Source organism: Gobio gobio (assembly GCF_949357685.1).
Source record: "Gobio gobio genome assembly, chromosome: 3".
NCBI classification, from domain to species: domain Eukaryota; kingdom Metazoa; phylum Chordata; class Actinopteri; order Cypriniformes; family Gobionidae; genus Gobio; species Gobio gobio.
The window spans coordinates 18,056,774-18,079,811 of record NC_137099.1 but is presented as its reverse complement, the minus strand read 5'-3'; the positions used below and the strand labels follow the sequence as shown (position 1 = coordinate 18,079,811).

At 38.0% G+C, this 23,038-nt stretch overlaps 1 protein-coding gene across 2 annotated transcripts; it reads right to left on the bottom strand.

The window, feature by feature from the left end:
- Nucleotides 1-378: 378 nt before the first annotated feature.
- crmp1 (collapsin response mediator protein 1) lies at nucleotides 379-21,016 on the bottom strand. Of its 2 annotated transcripts, none has more exons than XM_079812632.1 (14): nucleotides 20,286-21,016; nucleotides 18,204-18,292; nucleotides 14,347-14,531; nucleotides 13,607-13,771; nucleotides 11,921-11,982; nucleotides 11,730-11,810; nucleotides 11,561-11,629; nucleotides 11,326-11,446; nucleotides 9,624-9,780; nucleotides 6,143-6,284; nucleotides 5,891-6,061; nucleotides 3,075-3,254; nucleotides 1,941-2,106; nucleotides 379-1,801 (listed from the first exon to the last, which is right to left on the bottom strand). In XM_079812632.1, exons 1-14 carry the CDS (start codon nucleotides 20,637-20,639, stop codon nucleotides 1,710-1,712), a joined length of 2,034 nt encoding a protein of 677 aa, XP_079668758.1. In that variant the 5' UTR covers nucleotides 20,640-21,016; the 3' UTR covers nucleotides 379-1,709. The 2 variants fall into 2 exon arrangements, with proteins under 2 accessions (XP_079668758.1, XP_079668759.1); XM_079812633.1 differs by lacking the exon at nucleotides 20,286-21,016 and adding an exon at nucleotides 19,085-19,293.
- Between the last annotated feature and the right edge of the window lie 2,022 nt (nucleotides 21,017-23,038).

Genomic DNA, 23,038 nt, shown 5'->3' with positions numbered 1-23,038 from the left:
ATGAAGCAAGTTATCTCATGTTGTAAATTCATAAAATGTATCAATTACAAATGTTTGCCAAATCAAAATTTGATGTATTTGTTACCTTGTACGATTTGTGAGTTGCTTTGAGTTTCATAATTGCTTGATGGTTTAAATGTAGCTGTATAAACAAAATCCTGTTCAATTGGGGCATAAGGTGTGTTAAATAAACTGGACAATATTTGTGGAAAAAAAGGTCGATATTTTTTTTGGATGGCAAGACTTGTATGTGCCTACATAAATATCAAAGATACACATACCGTGACAAACCAGGAAAATACAACTACAACTTTTTTTGTTCGTATCTATTAGATTTGGTTAATTCAGATGTAACAAATCTCGCACAAAACGCACATAAACAACATATATTCACAGACTTTATTTCACCATAGCAAAGTAAATATCATTATCAACAGTCAGTAAGTGCATTAGTGGATATCAGCCTACAGAAATTAAAATGGCATTGGTCATAAACACTATAAATACCACAGGCAATACGAAATCACAACAGGGTATGAATACAGCAGACTTGGAATTGGCCTTGTATCGGTCCAAAACAAGAGGAGTCACCCTTTATCTAGTGAAAGTTTAGCGTTAAGACTTATAGTGTACACAGTGACTAGGCTAGTGCCGTTTGGATGTGGAGCGATACTGTAGAAATCTCACAATAGAAGAAAAAAACAAAAACAGGCATATGAAATAAAAGCATTTTCGACTCTTTCTGAATGCATGTGTGACTTGCTCTTCCAGCATATATAGTTGATTTTGCATTTGCGATACTGAGGTAATGTGAACACCTTCTCTAGGCAACATCTAATCTTGCAATAAGCATAAACTACAGAGCTAAGAAGAGCGGCATGCGGCCTTACTAAAGGTAAAATGAAAATCAAAAGTGATATAACAAACGTTTCTTGTAAAATGATTCAAATTTGATAGGATGAAAAATAAAAGTATCCTTCAAAGTATAAAGAGAGAGTACGAATCAAAGTTCGGATGTCAATATCACCAACATCTAAAAGTGAAATCATGCAATCCATCACCATTCTTTACCACAAAAGACTGATCACACAGACTTAAAAACATTTCAGTGCACAGAACACGAGTTAAAAGTGCTTGTAAGGGCAGATCTTCGCTCAGCTTTAGAATGTACTTATTAGCAGTGCATCTGTGCCAAAACTGATCTCGGAACTGCATTCTATAGCACTTTTCCCTCAACATCACTAATAAGTTATCTTTAGGTCAGTAAGTTGTCCAGTAGGAAGAGCACCATTTTGTGGGATGACCAGCTTCACAGGGCTTAATAGCAGGACATTTTCAACACTGTCACAAACACTGGGGTCACATTTGCAAAATGATGGGCTCAACTCAAAAAATATAAGTGGTTATATTTGCAGTGTTTAAATGCTACTTTTTCCAAAAGTTGTTATAGATATAGAGTATTTTCTAGTGATTGTCTAGCTATAGGTATTTCTCTATAGTTTTTTTTTAGCAGTGAGATTATTGTGCACAATAAATATTCACTGTGGATGGGACATTTACTGCACAGGTAAGGTAGAGTGATATTGTGACATGCATGCGATGCACAAACATATGTTTATAGCATGGCCCCGTGAGAGGAGAATACTGAGGATTTGTCGCTCACACACACACACACACACACACACATACAAAGTTGTGCTGCAGAAGGCTCAACCAAGGCTGGTGATGTTGGAACGGCCACCAGGGGGAGCTACAATGCGGTGGCCGGAGCGCCGAGGAATGTTGTCATCAGTTTGAGACCCTAAAAATGTAGAAATATTACAGAAAATAAACTGTACTATAATGCGATATATAAATGATTATATTTCTCTAAAGATTTGGTGAATCTTCTTTTCTACATTAGAAAAGATCATTCCCTCTATACTCTGACCTCATTTTACCTGATAGGCTGAAGTTGGACTGATGCAAGTTTCTGATTGGTGGAGGCTGGTGTGTAGTGGGTGAGGTCTTGGCAGAGGGTGATGGGGTTATGTATTTGGGTGTTGCTGGGACATCATATACTGGGCCATCATACATCCCACGAGAAACTCCCTGCTTGATCATCAACTGCCAAACACCAGTTAAAAGACAGGTTTGGTACTGTGTATATATAAACACTGTGAGACGTGAATCTAAAATTTGCTAATACACTATTTGTTCCCCACAGTTTTAATCCCTGGACTTTTTTTGCACAATACCACAACTAACTACTTGATTATTATGTTATCAATTAGCGAATATACTGTATACAAAGGAACTATTGAACCTTTATGCTTCTATACTACTGTTCAAAAGTTTGGGATCAGTAAGATTTTTTGGTAACACTTTATTTTACAGTGTCCTTGTTACATATATTACATGTACTTACCATAGTAATAACAGTAAATTATGCATAATTACATGCAACTAACCCTCAACCAAACCCTAATCCTACCCTAACCCTAAAGTAAGTAAGTTACTCAGTACGTAAATATATAATTACTCTGTAACAATGACACCTTAAAATAAAGTGTAACCGATTTTTTAAAAGAAATGTATAGTTTTATTTAGCAAGAATGCAGTAAATTTATCAGAAGTGACAGTAAAACATTTATAAAATTACAAAATTTCTATAATTTCAAATAAATGCTGTTCTTTTGACCTTTCTATTCATCAATGAATCATAGTTCCGACACAAAAAAGCAACTGTTTACAAAAATGATAATCATAAGAAACGTTTCCTGAGCACCAAATCAGCATATTAAAATTATTTCTGAAGGATCATGTGACACTTAAAACTGGATTGATCGCTGCTGAAAATTCAGCTTTGACATCACAGGAATAAATTACATTTTAAAACATATTAGAACGTTATTTTAAATTCTAACAGTATTTCACACAATAACTACCAAACCCAAATATACATATCAATACTTGAAAACAGTGAAAATAGTTTAATGCAACATATCTAACTAAGACTGAGGTATGTTCAGTGAATAAATCAGGTCAAATATTCACCAGTTAAACTAGCTGAAATACCTAAACTAGAGTCATACCTTGTTGCGGTACTGAATTCGCTGGTAGGCGAAATCAGGGAAAGGCTTGCGGGAGATGAAACGTCCAGTCCCCTGCTGAACCTGAAGCTTCCCTTCCTCAAACACAATCCTGCCCTGACTGACCACATACACCGGACCACCACGACACTCCATCCCCTCGAAAATATTATACTCAAGAGCCTAGAAAGAAAAGAACAGAGATGTGCTTGAAGAAAATCCTTTCTATTTCCACGATTATAAAGCACGAACAAAATAATGATTAATATTTCAAAATCTTTTACGATACAGAAGTTTTGTCATTTCACCCACAAACACATTGCAAAGTTTCAGGAGTGACAACCGCTTTTAAATGCGGGAGTGAATTCCCTAAATTATAGTTCCATGTGTGTACGGAACATTACGGATGATTGACACAGTGGTATCCATAGCAACGTTCTGGCGTCTCGCGTGTTTGGTATCTACTATTCTGACCAAAGAAATATTACAGCGACAAAAGACTTATGTTCAGCAATTAAAGTACAGTCGACGGAGGTGTCAATTTGTTTATGTTTGGAAAGGCTGCTTTAAAGAGAGCGCTCTTGCAGTATTGCCATGTCCAATTAGTATATGCATTTTTGGGCTTGTTTAAGCTTTGCTCATAAAGGTAGTGAGTTAACAGAGTTATTAAAGAGGATGTCTAGTGCTATTTCATGCATTCTGATTTATTTACACTGTTAAAGAGTTGGATTTGTGCTAAACATGGCCAAAGGTGCAACAAAAAATGTACTTTTTACAGAGGCTCAGACTGTTTGGAGTTGCTCAGAGGGTCAGGTTGCTGTTTTATAATGTCTGTATTGAATCTATCATACTGTATGGTACAGCGGTCTGGTTCGGTAATATAACAGTTACTCTTAGATCTCAGTTGAACCGGTTTGTGATTATAGCAATGAAAGTGGTTGGTCTGGGGGTTTATCCCAATCTACAGTCCATATTCAACAAAGTTATTTTTAAACTGGCAAAGAAGATTACTTTGGACCCTTCTCATGTGCTGCATCCAGAATTCGAACAACTTCCATCAGATCGACGTTTTCGCACTCCAAGGTTCAGATACAACCGTTATAAGAATTCCTTTGTTCCTCTGGCTACAAGGTTGTTAAACTCTAGTTCAAAGGACACAACTGTGTGATCCTGTATTGGTGTGGGTATCTTGTTATGCCTTAATTGCCCAAAACAATTTTCCCTTAAAGGGACAAATAAGTGTAAGTAAGTAAAGTTTCAAAAAACGAGTTGGACGTATGACGTCTGTGTATTTGTGTGCCAAATACACTCCTTCAGGATTCATATCGGAAAGTTTTTTTCAGAGTGTGGCCCTGTATGAAGTCATAAAGGGCGGAATTCCTTGTATGGGCACTTCACCTGGAAGAGTGCGCGTGCACATCAGCAGAGCGAGAGCAAAATCTCGCTCATCAACGTGCTTCATCTCCAGGAGCTCAGATGTATCTGTCTTTTATAAATCTGATAAAACTAAAGACTCTTCTGAGATATGAAGGATGCAATACTACTCTATAGGTCCTCAAGATTAACACGAGAATGGCAGAAACTGTGTGTTATGTGCCCTTTAAAGTAGGGATGCACCGAATCCAGATTTTTGGGGTTCGGCCGAATACTGAATCCACTGGTTAAGATTCTGCAGAATCCAAAACTGAATAACGAATCCTACTCCCATCCTCAGTCCATTATCACAGTAAACACATTAATGAAGTAAAAACGTCCACAGCAGTGCATGCATTTTTCATTGTATTTTATTTTAACTGTAAGAAAAAAGAATAGGCAACATTATGCCAGGATGACTGTCCTTCCTTTGCCGTACCTGAAGTTGCTGTATTTTGGCTGCTGTCTGTAGATTCCTTCATGCACAACTCGTATTCTTTCGGATGTTTAATACGCAAATGTTTTAACAGTGGCTATTGTTTAGGGTCCTTGCCACCACGAGACAAATCGGCATTGCAAACTGAACATGTAGCTCAACTTGAATCGCCTTCTTTTGACTGAAAGTACTGCCAAACAACACGTTTTCTATTCACGAGTTCCATTTTCACTTTCTCACAGCCTATTGCATTCGAATGGTAGTAAACATGTTCCCATAATCAACAGTGGCACCATTACGTTCGGCCAGCGGAGCATGGGTAGTACAAGCCTAGGGTTCGGGTTCGGGGAAAAAAAATTCTAAGGTTCGGCAGAAACCGAACCCCATCAAAAAGCCCTATATTCGGCCGAATCCGAATCCTGGATTCGGTGCATCCCTACTTTAAAGTGAGCATGTACGGGTCATGGTATTTTGGTCTTATTTTCAGCAAAAATCTGGATTTATATGCATTTATTTTGGTGTATTGTGGGCTTGGTTTGTTTGTTGTTTTTCTAGCTGGATCTGGCAAAACGAACAAGCCAAGACTCATACCACTTTCTCTGTGATTTCTTGCTCCGACCGTACAAAAAGAAGAGAGAAACATCTCTGATGCGCGTTAAAATACGGCACTAACCACTAGTTGTTCAGTTCAGTTCCGCTGCATGGAAATTTTGTAAATGCATTGTCACTACCTGCATTTTTCGGGAGTTAATTCGGTTGTAGAATACGGTTATCACTCCTGTAAATGACTGAAATGTGTGTGCACAGAACAGGATTAAGTACTAAAAGGTGAACTGACAACCAAATGTAGTTGCAGTGTGTACGTGGCCTTCCTGGAATAATTCACCAGCCCATTACAAATGAATAAAATGCAGTATTAAATGTAGGTATAACTAAATATCAGTATCTTGCAGAGCTTTCCAATCCTCACCGACTGCTGTGCTTTAGCTGTGATGGTCTTGATCTTGGCGGGGTCCCAGATAACAATGTCAGCATCTGAACCCACTGCTATCCGACCCTTCCGGGGGTATAGGTTGAAGATTTTGGCTGCATTAGTGCTCGTAACTGCAACAAACTGGTTTTCGTCCATCTTCCCCATGGCCTGTAGGGAACAGATGTAGCGGTGATTGATGAATTCATCCCATACCTCAATCCATATAAACATAAACACAGATGCACTTACCACAGATTTGTCCCAAACAAAACCCATTCTCTCCTCCACTCCATTGGTGCCCTCGGGTATAAGGGTAAAGTTGTCCTTCCCTATGGCCTTTTGAGAGGTGCTGTAAGCACAATGTCCACTGCCCACGACCTGCAGATCCCCACTGAAGAAAGAAGATTAAAAGGCATATAACAACAGTGGAAGCAGCTCCAAACAGAACATGAGCTGTCTCCTAGAGCTACCTGATGTGACCTTATTTTTATTTATAGGTTATATGTTGTGTCATTGTTCTACAACTGTACAATAAGTATGGGGTCAGTAAGGTCTTGACTATATCCGATTTTTTGACAACCAGCTTATATCTTCTTTGAAAAGTAATGTGCATTTATACGATACACTTGGCTAAAAAACCCAAGGTAGACGTACTGACCTAGAAAAACTTAGACTGAAAAGGAAGGAATCATTTGGACACTGACAAAATAATAATACAAGCTTTTGCCTTCTGCACCAGCATTAAGGGTCAGCAAAACATTGGTCTCTTAAGTGGGTTGAGCCTTCATCCTCCATTGGGGCATCGAAAAAGCGATGTTGGTGAATGACATGAACTCAGGTGGACACTAGCCAAGATCACATGACAAATTTTCAATGCCATACAACTCGCATTGACAGGGGAATATCTGATCTGTCCACTTACATGTCAGACACAAATGCACGTATCAGATTCATATCAGATTTATTTACACATATGAATGAGGCCTGAAACTGATCTGAGAATATCGGAATCCATGTGTTTTTTTCCTGCTGACACGTTTGTGGGTCATATCCGAACTTGTCATTGTTATTGGAATCATAAATGTCATTGTTCTCGGAATTGTCAATGCGGCCTAAGATGTTTTATGCTCACCAAGGCTGCATTTATTTGATCAAAAATACAGTAAACCATAATAATATGAAAATATTATTACAATATAAAATAAATATTTTCTATCTTAATATATTTTAAAATTTAATTTATTCCAGTAACGGCAAAGCTGATTTTTCAGCATCAATACGCCAATCTTCAGTAGTTATATTTCCATCCAAAGCCATTTCCATGTGTTCAAGAGAAAAAAATTGGGCAAAATATCAGTAATAAAAATGGAAGAAATGCGATGGGGAAAGCCACTGTGGCTCTTTTTTCATTCATCATAAATGACTCAGAATGCACAGATGAAACGCAATAAATGCTGTCATGTGTCTCAATCATGTGAGACACTTCTGGGAGGTCATTTTACCAAATCATTCTGTTGACAGACTTTGGCTCAGGCATCTCAGAATGTAGTTGTATAGCTTTATAATGCCATGTCCATTTCAGAATGATCCAAACATTTGAGATGCTGTGCAATGAAACTGGTCCGCTGTTTAGTCCAGTTATCTAATCGCATCTACTGTTAGGGCACTGTTCGTTTTTTTGCTGTGCATAGAGATATTAATTCGGTAAATGTGTTTCCAATCATAGTTTATACACATCTTCTTATCAGATATAAAATTGAATTTGCACGCATGTTTTTTCATGTGCAAATTTTTTTTATTATGTGCATGTTGGTGTTTCTATCCAGTTTTTAATGCGATTTCCCAAAATGCACATAAAAATAGATGGATGGAAACATAGCAAGTGTCACATGATCCTTCAGAAATCATTCTAATATGCTGATTTGGTGCTCTAGCAACATTTCTTATTATTATCAATGTTTAAAACCGTTGTGCTGCTTAATTAGGGGTTCAAGCACGAAGTGCTGAAACCCCATTGTATTTGTTTTTATGGAAATTGTGATACATTTTTCTTCAAGAAGTTCAAAAGAAGAGCATTTATTTGAAATAGAAATCTCTTGTAACATTAAAGATCTTTCGCTTTTTAACAATTTAATGCATTTAAAATGAAAAGAAGTCCGTAGACCACATTTACACATTTTCTTCTCACTTTCATATTCCTAAGCTTCATAGATAGACAACTTCAAAGACCTGAGGGATGAATATGACAACTCTTTGCTCTTTTTAATAGGTCATGTCCTCAAATATCTTCTATCCCTTGCCTTACCAGCTTAGCTACTAGCATGGAGACTGAGCATTAAGTATAAAATGCATTTCCACTAAACTGACACTAAATCAGAGCAATCAGCATCAGGTGAATTATGTGTCTGTGAAACTAAAAGGGTTGCTCCATGTGGGCTAACCATCAAACTAGGCCCAACTGCATTTGTCAAAAACACTGCCCAGCAAAAGAGGTCACTGTTTGGATTGAAATAGGCCAATGCTAATGAGTCTATGATTGGATCATTACTGCAGTGATTATTATGTTTGTATCATGTTATATGTTTTGCAGCAGTTCTAACCCTCATTGATGGAGTGTGTAGCTTTTCACTTCTTAAACAACCATGTAGGAAGACACATCATGGCCATATTCCAGGATGACAATGTCAAGATTGATCAGGCTCAGACTGTGAAAGAATGGTTTGGAGGGAGCATGAAGAATCATTTTTACACATGAATTGGCATGAGTCCAGACCATTTTTTTTTTGCTGGGCCGGGCAGTGTATTTGCAATCCAACTAAAAGGAGTATAAGCTAGAATATGCAATAGAATTAGCATACTACTTGTAATTTATACATCCATTATGCGTAAGGATATGTGTGGCCATCACAATGAAATGATGAGAAAAGTATCTAGACAGAGGCAATAATAATATGCTTTGAAATTCACAAAATTCAACACCACACATCTATACAATATGAGCTTGTCTTCACAGCATACATATAATATTGAATACTTTAAAGGGTAACTCAACCCCTGATCAGAGCCTAACTCCACTCACTGGCGATATTTGAAAAATGCTGGAAAAGTGGGCAGAGCCTAGCGGAGACAGAGGGGAGAAACCGAGGGCACCCTTTAAAAGAGTCTTTGATCTTTTTCTAGAATTTTCTCTCATCCTTTGGACTCTTCTAATGTGTCAATGCTAAAAATAAATGTCCTCTCTCCAGCTGTGTAGAGAGAGAGAGAGAGAGAGAGAGAGAGAGAGAGAGAGAGAGAGAGAGAGAGAGAGAGAGAGAGAGAGAGAGAGAGAGAGAGCATGTGTGTGTGTGTGTGTGAGAAACTCTGTGCCTATGAGGGTGACATCAACATGATGACATCTCTCCCATAGTCTAGCAGCCTGCAAATTCTACAAGTTGTGTGTGTGTGTGAGAGAGTGTGGTGGGGAGGGAGGAGGAGGGTGCTCTGTAACCATGGCAACAAAAGATGAAAGCCTGATCTATTTTTAGAAATGAGGCCAGGAAAAGGTGTGCCTGCGGTTTGGGTGTAGCACAGAGCCAAAAGTAATCGGATGAGTAGATAAAAAAATTGGTAGATGGCGCCAGGTATAGCACTTGCCCAAAACAAAAAACAGTGTTACAGTGCATCTATAATAATGGTGCAGATGTCACAGATGTCTAATAATGTCAACAACAACAACAAAAACATTTCTTACCAGGCCAGTAGAGAGTTAAGGTGGTCAGGTGTCGTCGGGTCAGGGCTGAGGGGAGGAGAGGTCACATAGGCTGCTGCTTTCGCCCAGTTTTTACTCCAATAGTGTGATCCATCTGTTGCCAGGCTGGCAGTGATTGGCTCACCAAAAACAACAGAGCCTAAAGCAAGTGCAATGAAGAGGATATGTCAAACATTTTAGGACTGACATATTCAAATTAGTAAAAAAAAAAAATCTATATATATATATATAAATATTTAAAAATGTATTTTAAAAGTTAATACTTTTATCCAGCAAGGATGCATTATATTTAAAATATGTTGAATAAATTCAGTTCTATTTAACTTTATAACAGTCTGTTTTTTTGTATTCTTTGTATTTCTTTGTGTAGTTTTTTTTTATTTTTCTTTGTGTAAAGTGCTTTGAGAAGCTGCTTTAAAGGCGCTATATAAAATAAAGTTTATTATTTTTATTATTATTCATCAAAGACTACTGAAAACAATTATCACTGTTTCAACTGTTTTCAACACTGATAATAATAAGTTCCCGGTCCCGGTTACGGTCAACGACGTGGCGTCTCCGTTCCCTCCTTCAGGGAACGAGGGTTACATACGTAACCGAGACAAAATGTTTATTGAGAACCAAATCGGCATATAATGGCGCTTTTCCACTGCACGGTACAGCTTGGTGTGGCTCGCTTTGCCGCTTTTCCACTGCATGGTACGGTTCGGTACGGCTCACCTTTTGCCGCTTTTCCACTGCATGGTATGGCTCGGTACGGCTCACCTTTTGCCGCTTTTCCACTGCATGGTGCGGTTCGGTACGGCTCATTTAAATAGTACCACCTCGGTTAAGGTTCCAAGTGTGCCGTACCGATACTAAAAAGTGATGTGTAAACACTGCAGATCACTGATTGGTCAGAGAGAATCATCACTACAAGCTACCACTACTGTCACTACCATTATATGCTTTTGTGACAGTGATATAGCGATTGAGACCCTAAACACATTGCTAAATACAAGATTAGCTTACCCTCGTGCGCCGTTGTGCAAATCAAGTGATTTTATCATCTGCGCTTTGTTTTACGACTGCCCAAGACTCTTGTTTTTAGAAGTATTTTGTTTTGCTGCCATCAGCCTCCTTTGAAACAAACTTCGTCTTGCAGTTAAAAACATCCACATGCTGAGAATTAGAGGCGGCACAATTACAACGATCATTCTATAATCCCACCCACTTTAAAGCGGTACTAACTGCAGTGGAAAACCAAACCGTGCCGAGCCATACCGTACCAAGTGTTACTATGCAGTGGAAAACCAAACCGAGCCAAAGGGAGCCGAGCCGTACCGTACCGAGCCGTACCAAGTGTTACTATGCAGTGGAAAACCAAACCGAGCCGTACCATACCGTACCGAGCCATACCAAGTGTTACTATGCAGTGGAAAAGCACCATTAGAATGATTTCTGAAGGATCATGTGACTGGAGTAATGATGCTGAAAATGCAGCGTTGCATCACAGGAATACATTTTATTTTTTAATATACAGTATATAAAATAGAAAACAGATACATTTTAAATTGTAATCATTTTTCACAATATTATTGTTTTTACTCAATTTCTTTAATCAAATAAATGCAACCTTGGGTGAGCAATAAAAGCAATCTTTCAAAAATTCAGCATGCAACAATATTTAACAATATGCTGTCACCTTTCTTCCGTGCATTGGCCACAGTCTCTGCTGCACTCTTACTCATCACTTTGGTGATGTAGACAGGGCAGTTCACTCGGTTGCCGAGGGTGATGGCGCGGAAAACAGCCTCCGTCTCCAGCTGTGAAAAAGAGAACCAATTAAATCAGGACACTTCACGCTGCTGAAACTGATTGGATAAACAGGTAGTCAGTTAAACTTCTCATTAGTTCATCAATTTGTTTATTGATCCCACCTCCTCTGGACGGCTCAGTGGGTGGCCCTCTGGACCAGTGATGCCCATTCCCAAGATTTTGCTTTGTTCCTTGAACACAAATGTTGTAAACATGAAAAAACTATAAATTGCACCAAATTGTGTTTAAATACTGGATGACGGTACTCTCATTAGTTAACAGATACTGTACCTGTGCTATCAGGTCTCCATTCTCTGCGTGCACCAACACCACTGCCCCCAGCTCCTTAAGGAATGAGAATGCTTCGTACAACTAGAGGAGAGAAAGAGAGATCCTATTTATTATTTTATCGTATTACACTACAGAACGTTTTATGGCTTGAAGCACAGATGGCAATGTTGCAGATGGCATTATAAACTAACCTGAGAGTCAGGCATCTGGAAAAACCCTTTGTAAGCCATGTACACTTGGAAAGAGTTGATTCCTGCCAAAAGAAGAGAACATTAATATACATACTGTATTTCCAAAAACATACACTACTGTTAAAAATTGTAGGGTCTGTAATATTTAAAAAGATGATTTTGAAATAAGTATATCATGCTCACCAAGGCTGCATTTATTTGATCAAAAATACAGTGAAATTGTGAAATATTATAACAATTTAAAATAACCGTTTTCTACTTTAATATATTTTAAAATGTAATTTATTCCTGTGATGGCAAAGCTGAATTTTCAGCATCAATACTCCAGTTTTCAGTGTCACATGATCATTCAGAAATCATTCTAATATGCTGATTTGCTGCTCAAGAAATATTTCATATTATTATAAATGTTGAAAACAGTTGTGCTGTTTAATATTTTTGTGCTGCAAACCATGATTCTTTTTTTCAGGATTTTCTGAATAAAAGTTTTAAAAACAATGCATCTCAAATAGAATCTTTTGTAACATTATAAACAGGGCTTGACATTCACTTTTTTGCTCACCAGCCACTGTGGCTAGTGATTTTCCAAAGTTTCTAGCCACTCAGCTTTTCACTGGCCACAATTTTGTTGTTAGGAAATTTGTTGTTGGCTACATGTAAATTACCACTGTAGACATCCAAATCAAGTCTACATGAAATGTATAATATGACAGGTCAGCAACAGCTGTTTGTCTGAAAAAAAATAAGATTTTTTTTTTCATATTTAAATCTAGCATACAGTCGCCTAGTGAAATAAATATCCATATTTTCATTTTATTTTATTAAATATAAAAAATATAAAAGGTGTGCATCATAGCTGACACCTAGATGAACACTTTACAGTTGGTTTTATGACTGTAAGCCATTCTCTTAAAATGCTATTGAAGTTAGAAATGTGTATACCAATGTCGTATGTAACTTTAGAGACGGTCCCTAAATGCGCGAATATCCAACGTCCAACGTCAAGCCAACATTATGCCAGTCACATCAGGTGCGCTATGGTTCTGTTGTGATAAGTGTTAGAAACTATTTTCGCTGCTGAAATAGAACAAAACCAGTCAATCAGAGTATGATGAATTAATCTCCTACGTACATCGCACGCACAACTCTACTTTGATGAGAGTGCAGATTTCAGTGAGTGAGAGCACGCTCTGAACAAAACTCTTGAGTTTCAGCGATGACTAATCTGAATACCTCTGATTATGACATTGCATTTATAAGCTCAACAGATTTGCGTGTGATTGGTTATAATGCGCATCGCGATTATAACAGATGCCTTTTAAGAAGACCCGCCAAAGTGGCTAGTGGGAGTGACTGTGTAACACGCCACAACTGAAATCCCCCCGCAAATGGCGGGTTGGCGGGTGTTAATGTCAAGCCAAATTTTTTATTACTATAATTTTTTTTATATAATTTGATGTGTCTTTTCTGAATAAGGAATTAATTTCAGTAAAAACAAATCTTATTGACTCCAAACTTTTGAATGGTAGTGAATTAACAATCATTAGCATTTGGCAAATTTGCCAAAATGTGTCTCTGAAACATCAGTATAATCAAGATATGTAAAATAAAAAAATATCACAAAATACTTTCAGCTTTGCAAACAAAACACGCTTAGATATGTCACATCGTTCAATATGTGTTCACCTTTTTCCTGTACCAGCTGTTCCAGCTCCTCCTTCACACCTTCATGCCAATGTGGGATATCCACATGAAGTGAATAATCACAGCAGGACTTCTTATCAGCCACTTCCTGCCACTTCTCAAAGACCTCCAATAGACTGTCGCCGGGCTGGGGACTCACATGGTCAACTGAAACAGAAGATGATGGCTTCTGCTCAACATGTTTTTCTATATTCTATTATTATATTAAGGATTTGAGTGAAACATTCTATTGAATATTTCAAAAAATTCCTTGCTATTGAAGATGCTGATAAATTGCAGCTTTAGTCTTTAATTACTCTATTAAACTGTATGTTCCTCTAAGACTCATTCGCATACAGTACACAAAGGCTCTTTTCACTCATTGTGAATCACAACAGCTAATAGTTATAATTCATTGTTTAAAGAAAATGAGCTATTGTAATTGCAACAAAGTCTTGGCTCAGACTCCTAGATGAAACTAAATCTGATTGGCGGTAGCTGACATGCAGGACATGCATTCCTAGGGCATGTCCTTGTAGCAAGCAATAACGGACATATTTGGGACACTGCTTTCTCTCGCAGGGAGATGCAAGCGAGTCCTAGTCCAGCCAATTTATTCCTCCAAATCAGAACATTTGGAACTGCATCCTAAATATTCAACATACTTGATACTTTACACAAATGAGATAATCTTGAGATTGAGTGTCATTATAAGTGCATTTTTTTAATTCATCCAGACTTACTGATCATGGTGGTGCCACCTGCCAGAGCAGCTTTGGTGCCCTGATAGAAGTCATCCACAGGTGGAGTGCCCAGGTAAGGCTTAAGCAGGCATGTGTTCACATCAATACCTCCAGGGATCACCATACACCCATTAGCCTCAATCACCTTCACACCCCCCGGCACAATCAGGTTCTCCCCAACCTGTCTGAAGGAGAGTTTGAGGGTTTGATAAAGAGCAGAGAGGACCAGAGAGTCCTGGGACCAAGTACATTGCATATTATATAGGGATATCATTTAAAATCATTACACAGCTCTTTGAAAAGATTGATTCTGATTGGTCAGTCACGTCATTCTGAGGTCAATTACTCAACGCCTCTCATATCACACCACGGATGTGCTTTCTCTCATTTCATTCAAACACAACTGGTGCCATCTTGTGCCTCATTTATTGACTGCATATACTGTAAAATAAACCCGAAGGACTTCAGTATTATTAGTATGCCTAAGGTAATATTTTTGGAAGTGTTGATTGTTTTGTGCGCTATAATGGATGAAAAGATAACAAACAGGTAAGATTTTAAAATGCTTTCTTATCAAGTCAATATTTCATGTCCCTGTCATTATTAATGTGGTGAAAAGCCATGTAAGAAGTGATACAAACTGGATAGGAACTGTTCTTTTCTGTAAAAGCTTTGCATTTAAATGAGCTAATAAAATATTTAATCTCAAATCAATATTTCATGTCTAATTATTTACTTATGTGGCAAACAGCCATGTAATAAACCCCTTCAGGGTGATACAAGAATACCTGATCACCCTGCAGGATTTATTTTTTATTTATTTTTAGATATACATTATCCCTAACATGAAGGTTCTAAAAAGAGGGGCATACTTCATATGATGCCATAGGGTAGGGCTGTCAAATTTAATGTTAACTTATTAAATATGTTAATATCTAGTTCCGTCATGAAACTCCAGAGGGCGCAGGCTAATAGGTACTTTACATGAAATCTGCAAGCAAATCACATCATTACTGCATGGCACATGCTGATTGGCCTCTGCTGATCCTGCAGCCAATGAGATTGCTTGCGCAACATTTAAATAGTATGGTTCATTGTTTGCTGTAAGCTAGTCCTGAAGACATTTATGTGATTAAAGTCCAGTCGACGTTGACTAATCGCTGATGACGTCAATAATGAACAAATAAGCCAGAACCATGAACTGAGACTCGAGCATGGGTTGACTTGTGGACCGCTATGGCATATGACACAGCGATGCCTGCAAGGCTATTGCTCCTACATAACAGCTTATTTTTATCAGTTATTTTGTCTTTGGGTTGATATATTTCTCACAAATTTCTGCTCGTTCTAAATCAGATACAGATAAAGTAGCACAGTAAAGATTACATATGAATGCATAAAGGCCTGTTCACACCGGGACGATTTTCGTGCGCGTTTATCGCCGACGTTTAACGCCTCGTGACTAAACAATGGGCGCCAATGTGAGTGTGCACACCGACGCGTAAAACGCCAGGCGTAAAAGCGTCATTTTAAAAAAAACGCCTCGGGTTCGTTTTTTTATTTTGACGCGGCGCGTTAAAAACTGGCCGACCAATGAGATCGGCGCTTTAGTTCACGTGCCTGGAGCTGCTGAAGTGACAGTAAAACACGACTTGGTGGCGCTCAAGCACAAAATCGGTCTTGCCGCGCACACATTGATACGACGAAGAAGTAATAAGTAGACAAAGAAGAAGATGGGCTGCTAATGCTGCTTGCCAGTTAGCAAAAAGTGTGTGAAGGGTTTTAGCCATAGACATAAATACATCTGTGGTTTTGGCAAGCACGTAAATACTGTCTCTCTTCTTCTTCTGTGTGACAAGCGAGTGTCAGAAGCGTAAAGTGCCTCAGCACCACCTTGTGTACCGGGAGCGCATCTACTGAATGTGCACGTGCACTCGGCGCAACGCCAGTGAAAATCGCTTGGGTGTGAACACTCAAGACGTGCCGAAAAACGTCACGAAAAACGCTGGCGATAAGCGCGTGCGATATTCGTCCCGGTGTGTACAGGCTTTTAGTGAGAGAGCGATTATGTGTGTGAATAAATTCTGGCAGCGTCGCTCTACTAATAGTGAAGCTGTGGGTTTTAGTTACAAAGAAATATATGCTAGAACGTTTCTAAGCTATTTTATTGATAAATCACAGAAGTGTTGACAATACATTTCTGCACCACTGAATGTTTGTGCGCGTGCGATCTGCATTTGATGCGCGAGGTACTGTGCGTTACAATGCAGCAGCGCATAACAGCGATTAACTTGCGTGTACAATAAGCTGTTTAAATTATCCCGATCAATTTTAAGCATCCAAATAGCATAATAAACATATCTTGTCAAGCGCTCTCGAAGTATACCTTTATTTGTCATTTTAACTGTTGAAAACGGAGCATAAAAGTGGACTTCAACGATTTCTTCTCCTGTTGCGCCCTCTATAGGCGCTGTCAAGCTTAAAGCATTATGGCAGAGCATTAAAGTCGACTAGTCTATGCAACCCCTAGTGCATTAAATTCCCCTGAAATTCTCCATCTCCACCTGCCTAGATTTGCTACTACGGGATTTATGAATGTCTATTTATACAACAGCAGCATGTCTGTGTATCTATTAGCAACACATATTCTGTTGACAGCCAGTTTTAACATAGAAAATTATATATATATATATTAGTGCTGCCGATTAATCGCGATGAATGGTATCCAAAATAAAAGTTTGTGTTTACATAATATATTTGTGTATAATTATTATGCATATATAAATGCACACTCTTTCATGTATATATTTAAGAAATATTTGTAAGTATATACTGTATATATATTTATATAATTGATCTTATATATAAATATAACATATTGTGTGTATTTATATATATATATATATATATATATATATATATATATATATATATATATATATATATATATATATATATATATATATATATATATATATATATATATATATATATATATATATATATATATATATATACACACAGTACACACATGTAAACGCAATTTCTTATTTTGGATGCGATTAATCACGATTAATCGATTGCCCAGCACTAATATATATATATATATATATATATATATATATATATATATATATATATATATATATATATATATATATATATATATATATATATATATATATATATATATATATATATATGTATATATATATATATGTATATATATATATATATATATATATATATATATATATATTTTTTTTTTGTTTTCATTTTAACGCATTAAAAATATTTAACGCAATTAACACATGGTTCGTTTTCATATACATTTTTGCCTAGCGTTACATTATATGATCACGCTCTTATTCATGTAAATTCTTTTAAACCATCTAAGCGCGACAAGACAGAAGAGAACGTGCTGTGTGTCAGTGTCCTGTCTGTATGGCTGCGCCTCAATCAGATCCCTAGTTGCGCCAGTCTCGTGCACACATCGAGTTCTCTTTCACTCTTGAACAAACAATAACAACAACACAGAGAATGTTGCCAAAATGCCAGTTTTGTCGAGTATTCTCATAATAGGAGTCTTAAATGAGTTAAATAACGTCTTAAATGAATATGTGTGTGTGTGTCCATCTTCAACATAAACTCTAGCGTATGGTGACTGATCATAAATTGTAAATACATTTCTAAATTATATATATGCTAAGATGCTGTAAAGAGCCATTTAAGAACCTTTTAGCATATGACTGATTGATGAGGTTTGATTCATAATTCATTCATATTAATAATGTGCAACTGCCAGTGAAAAAATGCATTGTGCTTTGGAAAGAATGAGAGCGTGCGTGGTGTCTTACTTAATAAGTCCATCTTCAACGTAAACGTCAGCATATAGGGACTGATCATCATTAACCACTCTTCCACCTTTAATCAGCAGCCGCTCGCTCTGAAGAAGAGAGGGAGAGAGAGAAAGAGAAACAGCAAGAGAGTGAGCAATTCCAACACCAGTTTAAACCTTATGTTTACCTGCTATATTTGCAATTCAGTGAAGTGCTCTTACAACCACTGATAAAAGAGCCTTCTGCACAGTTGCAGCCTCACACTCTGTGAATGGGTGGGGTTCTATGAACAGAGAAGAGCAAATGTGGTAATGTGGAAAGATGTTAGGTTTGCCATGGTAACCTCACATCATCCAGTTGTCAGGAAGGCACAGCTTTCCTTAGCTGATTTTGGCTTCATGTTCAGAGGGGGGAAAATCGCATTAATCTAGTTTAAAATATATGCACTATTCCTAGATCGCAAAGATTGCGTTAGTCAAGGATTAGGATTACTCATAACTACAGACACAAATACAGCACGTAGGTCCCATATTCCTCTTGTTCTTTGTTTTATCCCTCTATTCCAGATTTCTGCTCATGGCGACAGACCCTGTTGCGTCTCGAGCTGCAATTGCACTCGCCATGATTTGTCAAATGATACGCGCTTAACGCTGTAGATGCATTCAATATTCCGGCATGTATTTTAAACGCAATCGGAGCATTCGTCGCTTCATGCACGGCAGGGATGCGTGCCTGGCTTTGACACATTGTAGCAGTAATGGTCACCTTCCCGTTGGCTGATTTCAATGCTCTTAGCGGCCTCCGCTTTGTTGGCTCGCTAAGAATTTAATCCCTTCTCGTTTCCCCCATGCGCAGGATTTGCCGGGTAGCAGCAGGTCGCCTCGCAGCCAGTGTCTTACCGTCAAATGCGGGATGTTCTTCTTTCCCTGGTAGCCCGTTCCCGACATCTCTCCTTTATTATTTGAGGAGATGAAACAATAAGCAGTCACCCGCTTCTTTGAGCCACCAACCCACTTATAACAACCCTGGCGCTCCGTTAGTGCTTCACGAGCGAGCGCCTCTCCCGAGGGGGGTGTGTGTGTATGTGTGTGTATATGTTCGCCTGTTCGAAGACGTATTTTGTATTGAGTGTATGTTGGAGCGCCCCCCTCACCTGAAACAAAGCGAGAGCGAACTGGGAGAGAATCGGTCCGGTGTTATAGGTCAGGTCGACAGTCTAACAATAATTGCGCTAAATGTGTTTTTGATGGAGGCTATATTGTAGTAGTCTAGGATTAAAAGGTTAATGCATAAATGGTCAAAGAGCCTACATTTCGAATTTCTAAACAGATCAACGTTCCTAGAATGTTAGAGCTAATACAAATTAATTTGAAAGAACGTTGTAGAAACGTTAGGCTATAACCTTTAAATAACGTTTCGCTAACATTAAGAAAACCTTTTTAGAACATTTCAAATCATTTCCACAACATTTAGTAATAAATGGGGCTATTTGAGCTAACAAAGGATGTTGGTTGCAGTAAAATAAACCAATAATAGCCCAAATAAACTAATGGAAGATCACATGATAACTTAAAATGAATAAAACTGCCCCAAACACCATCTAAATAGGCTAATACGTGACAAATAATGTAATAACATTAAAATGCGACTTCTCACAAAACCAAATATAGGCTAAATCTAAAAATAAACATGAAAATACAACTTTTTATTTATAAAGACATAAATGTGAAAATATAACTGTAACTTTATTTTCTCAATAATTCATAAACTAATGCAAATGTGTTATTATTTCTTAAAAACTTTAAGTAGGCCTTTTAAAATGCCAGCAGGCCTAATATAGGCTATTGGATTTAAAATGTTATTGCTAGGCTATGTTTTTTTTTTTAAATATTAGGTAACTTAACCAACTAGCTCTATACGTTTTACTATATAGCATTTTATGTAAAATTAACATTTGCAGTGTGATATGCTTAACATTAGGAGCTGTCAATCTTTTACGAGGACATTTTAATCTTATGTGTCCTACTTACATTATGGTTCAAATCCTTTGCTAAATTATTGTAGCCTATTGTCAGTGTCACAAATAAAATTTCAGCCTACCTTCCCGTTGTTTTGCTCATAACGACATTCCTTTCCAGCCTGATCCGTGATATTGGCACCGGGACGCCCGTCGTCCCTCTCGCCCGGGGAGCTGATGAAGGACCCCCCGCTGATCTCATAGGCTTCAAAATCCCCATCCACAATGCGTTCCCTGCTACTGCTCCGTGAGGTCCTGCTCCCCTTCCTGCCGACGGCGTACTGGTCAAAATCGATAGTCTTGCTATCATACGCGCCCTCGACGGAGCTGAACATTCCGTGAGACTTGTGACGCTGGTTGGGTCCAGTTGAGATGGGTTTAGCCAGGTACACAGGGAGCTCATCCTCCCGGTTCCACTGTCGCCTACAGTCCGACATCACTCACGGAAGGGAGATGATGCTATATAATAATGAAGCGAGACGCCAGTGCAGAAAACCAGGTCAGCCGTAGTTTGCCGGGGGATGCGGAGCGGAGGTCGCAGCTTGCAGACTAATGCGAATGATGCTGCGACGATGTACTTTCCGGACAGGCAGTGCTAATGACACGGTTTATTATGAGCTAATCCGAACAATATTGCATCCTCAAAATCCCCTCGGAACCAAAAATCAAAATCAACCCTACGGTCAAAATCAAGATCAAAGTTTTTTTCTTCTTTTTTGTCAGGTTGGATTTGGACAGTGCAGTTACTGCCATCCACCATCCGAAAGAGCGAGATGCGCAAAAAGAATGCAGTCAGAGCTGCATTGACTTGCATAAGACAGGTAAATGCAGGGAAGTTTGGTGGCTCTTGCGTTTGAGTCGTGAACAAATCGGTGTTTTTAACAAAACTTTTAAAGGAAGGAATCGGCAACATTCTAAAACGCTTAACGGTGCTAAAAAAGTAAGTTCACCCAAAAATGAAAATAATGTCATTTATTACTCATCCCGATGCCGTTCCACACTCGTAAGAACTAAACGAAGATATTTTTGTTGAAATCTGAAGGCTCAGTGAGGCCTCATAGAGAGCAAAGCAATTTACACTCTAAAGATCCATTAATGTACTAAAAACATATTTAAAGCAGTCCATGTGAGTACGTTCAATGTTAATATTATAAAGCGACGATAATATTTTTGGTGATCCCAAAAAAAACGAAATAACGACTTATATAGTGATAACCGATTTCAAAACACTGCTTCATGAAGCGTCGGAGCGTAGCGAGTCGATTCAGTGGCTCGGAGCGCCAAGTCACGTGATTTCAGCAGTTTTGCGGTTTGACACGCAATAATTCATAACGCTCCGAAGCTTCATGAAGCAATGTATTGAAATCGGTTATCACTATATAAGTCATTATTTAGTTTTTTTTTGGCGCACCAAAAATAGTAGGGAGACCGGGGATGGTTGTAACACGGGTCAGTTGTAACAACTCCAATCTGTCCAATCAGGAACTAGTTACAAATCACCTGATTCACTTCGCACATGCTCAGTTTAGTCCTTATTCCACATGTGAAAAAGTAGTGCTCTGTGGCAGACATAGCAGATGCTAGTGAGAAAAAAAAAATTTGAGCTAAGAAAGTTACTTTTTTTTACTTTTTTTATTTTTGTTATGGGAATTTCTGCTTTGTAGTTAAACTCATCAAATGTAAATTATGTTTATTGTGTGTCTGTGTAGATATTTTTCATGCAAATTGTTAGTGCTAATGTTTTAGCTGTTAGCTGTAAGGTGAGCTAGTTCATGGCTACATGACTCTGGGTTAGTTGTAACAACAAGACTCGGGGTTAGTTGTAACAATAATGAAATGTTACAACCTACCCCAAGAAAATTTTGTTGAATCTATTTATTTTTTATTCGAATTTCAGTATGCCTAGGTCTTGGAAGGGAAGGACAGACAGAGGGGTGTCTCTCATGATTTTGAAGAGAGCATCAGATGGTGTAAAAGAAATGGGAAAGTCTATAAGATCTGTGGCAAAGTTGTATGGCATTTGCCATGTAACCTTGTACAGATTCTGTAGAAAGAGGAGGATGTCAGAAGAGAAGGGTTCAGCTGAACTTCCAAGAGTAGGCTACCACAGTGGAAAGAGGGTCTAACACAAAGATGGGGACTAACACCTTACACACACACACACACACGTTCAAGTGGTCAATTTCAATATTTTACTATGGCCAATACTATGACTTACAGTAACAAACGTGCTTACACACAATGTTTGTGTTCAAGTTCAATTTATTATGGTCAATTACTATGACTGAGATGACTGACAGTTATATTGTCAGTCAGTGTTGAATAAAAAGCTTTCAAAATATTTTTTTTGTCATAATCCTTATTTCATTGTGTTACATATCACCCCAGTGGATATCATAATGTTACATCTCACCCCAGGGTATGTTACAACTAACCCAGGCTATGGGGTGAATTGTAACATTTCACTACTCGTGTTTAAAACTAAACCATGCATTTTCTGTTTGTGTTGAGAAAATAATAGCTATGTAATTTAATAGCAGACACTTGTAACTAGTTTAAATCACATTTTGAACACACTGGCTTAAAAGTACTCTAAGATATAGACAGAAAGGTAAAAAATGTTACAACCATCCCCGGTCTCCCCTATTGTCGCTTTACAGTATTTATATTGAACCACTATGGACTGCTTTAAATAAGCCTATGTGTTTAATGGATCTTGAGAGTGTAAATTGCTTTGCTCTCAATGGAGGCCTCACTGAGCCTTCGGATTTCAACAAAAATATCTTCATTTGTGTTCCAAAGATGAACGGAGGTCTTATGGGTGTGGAACGGCATA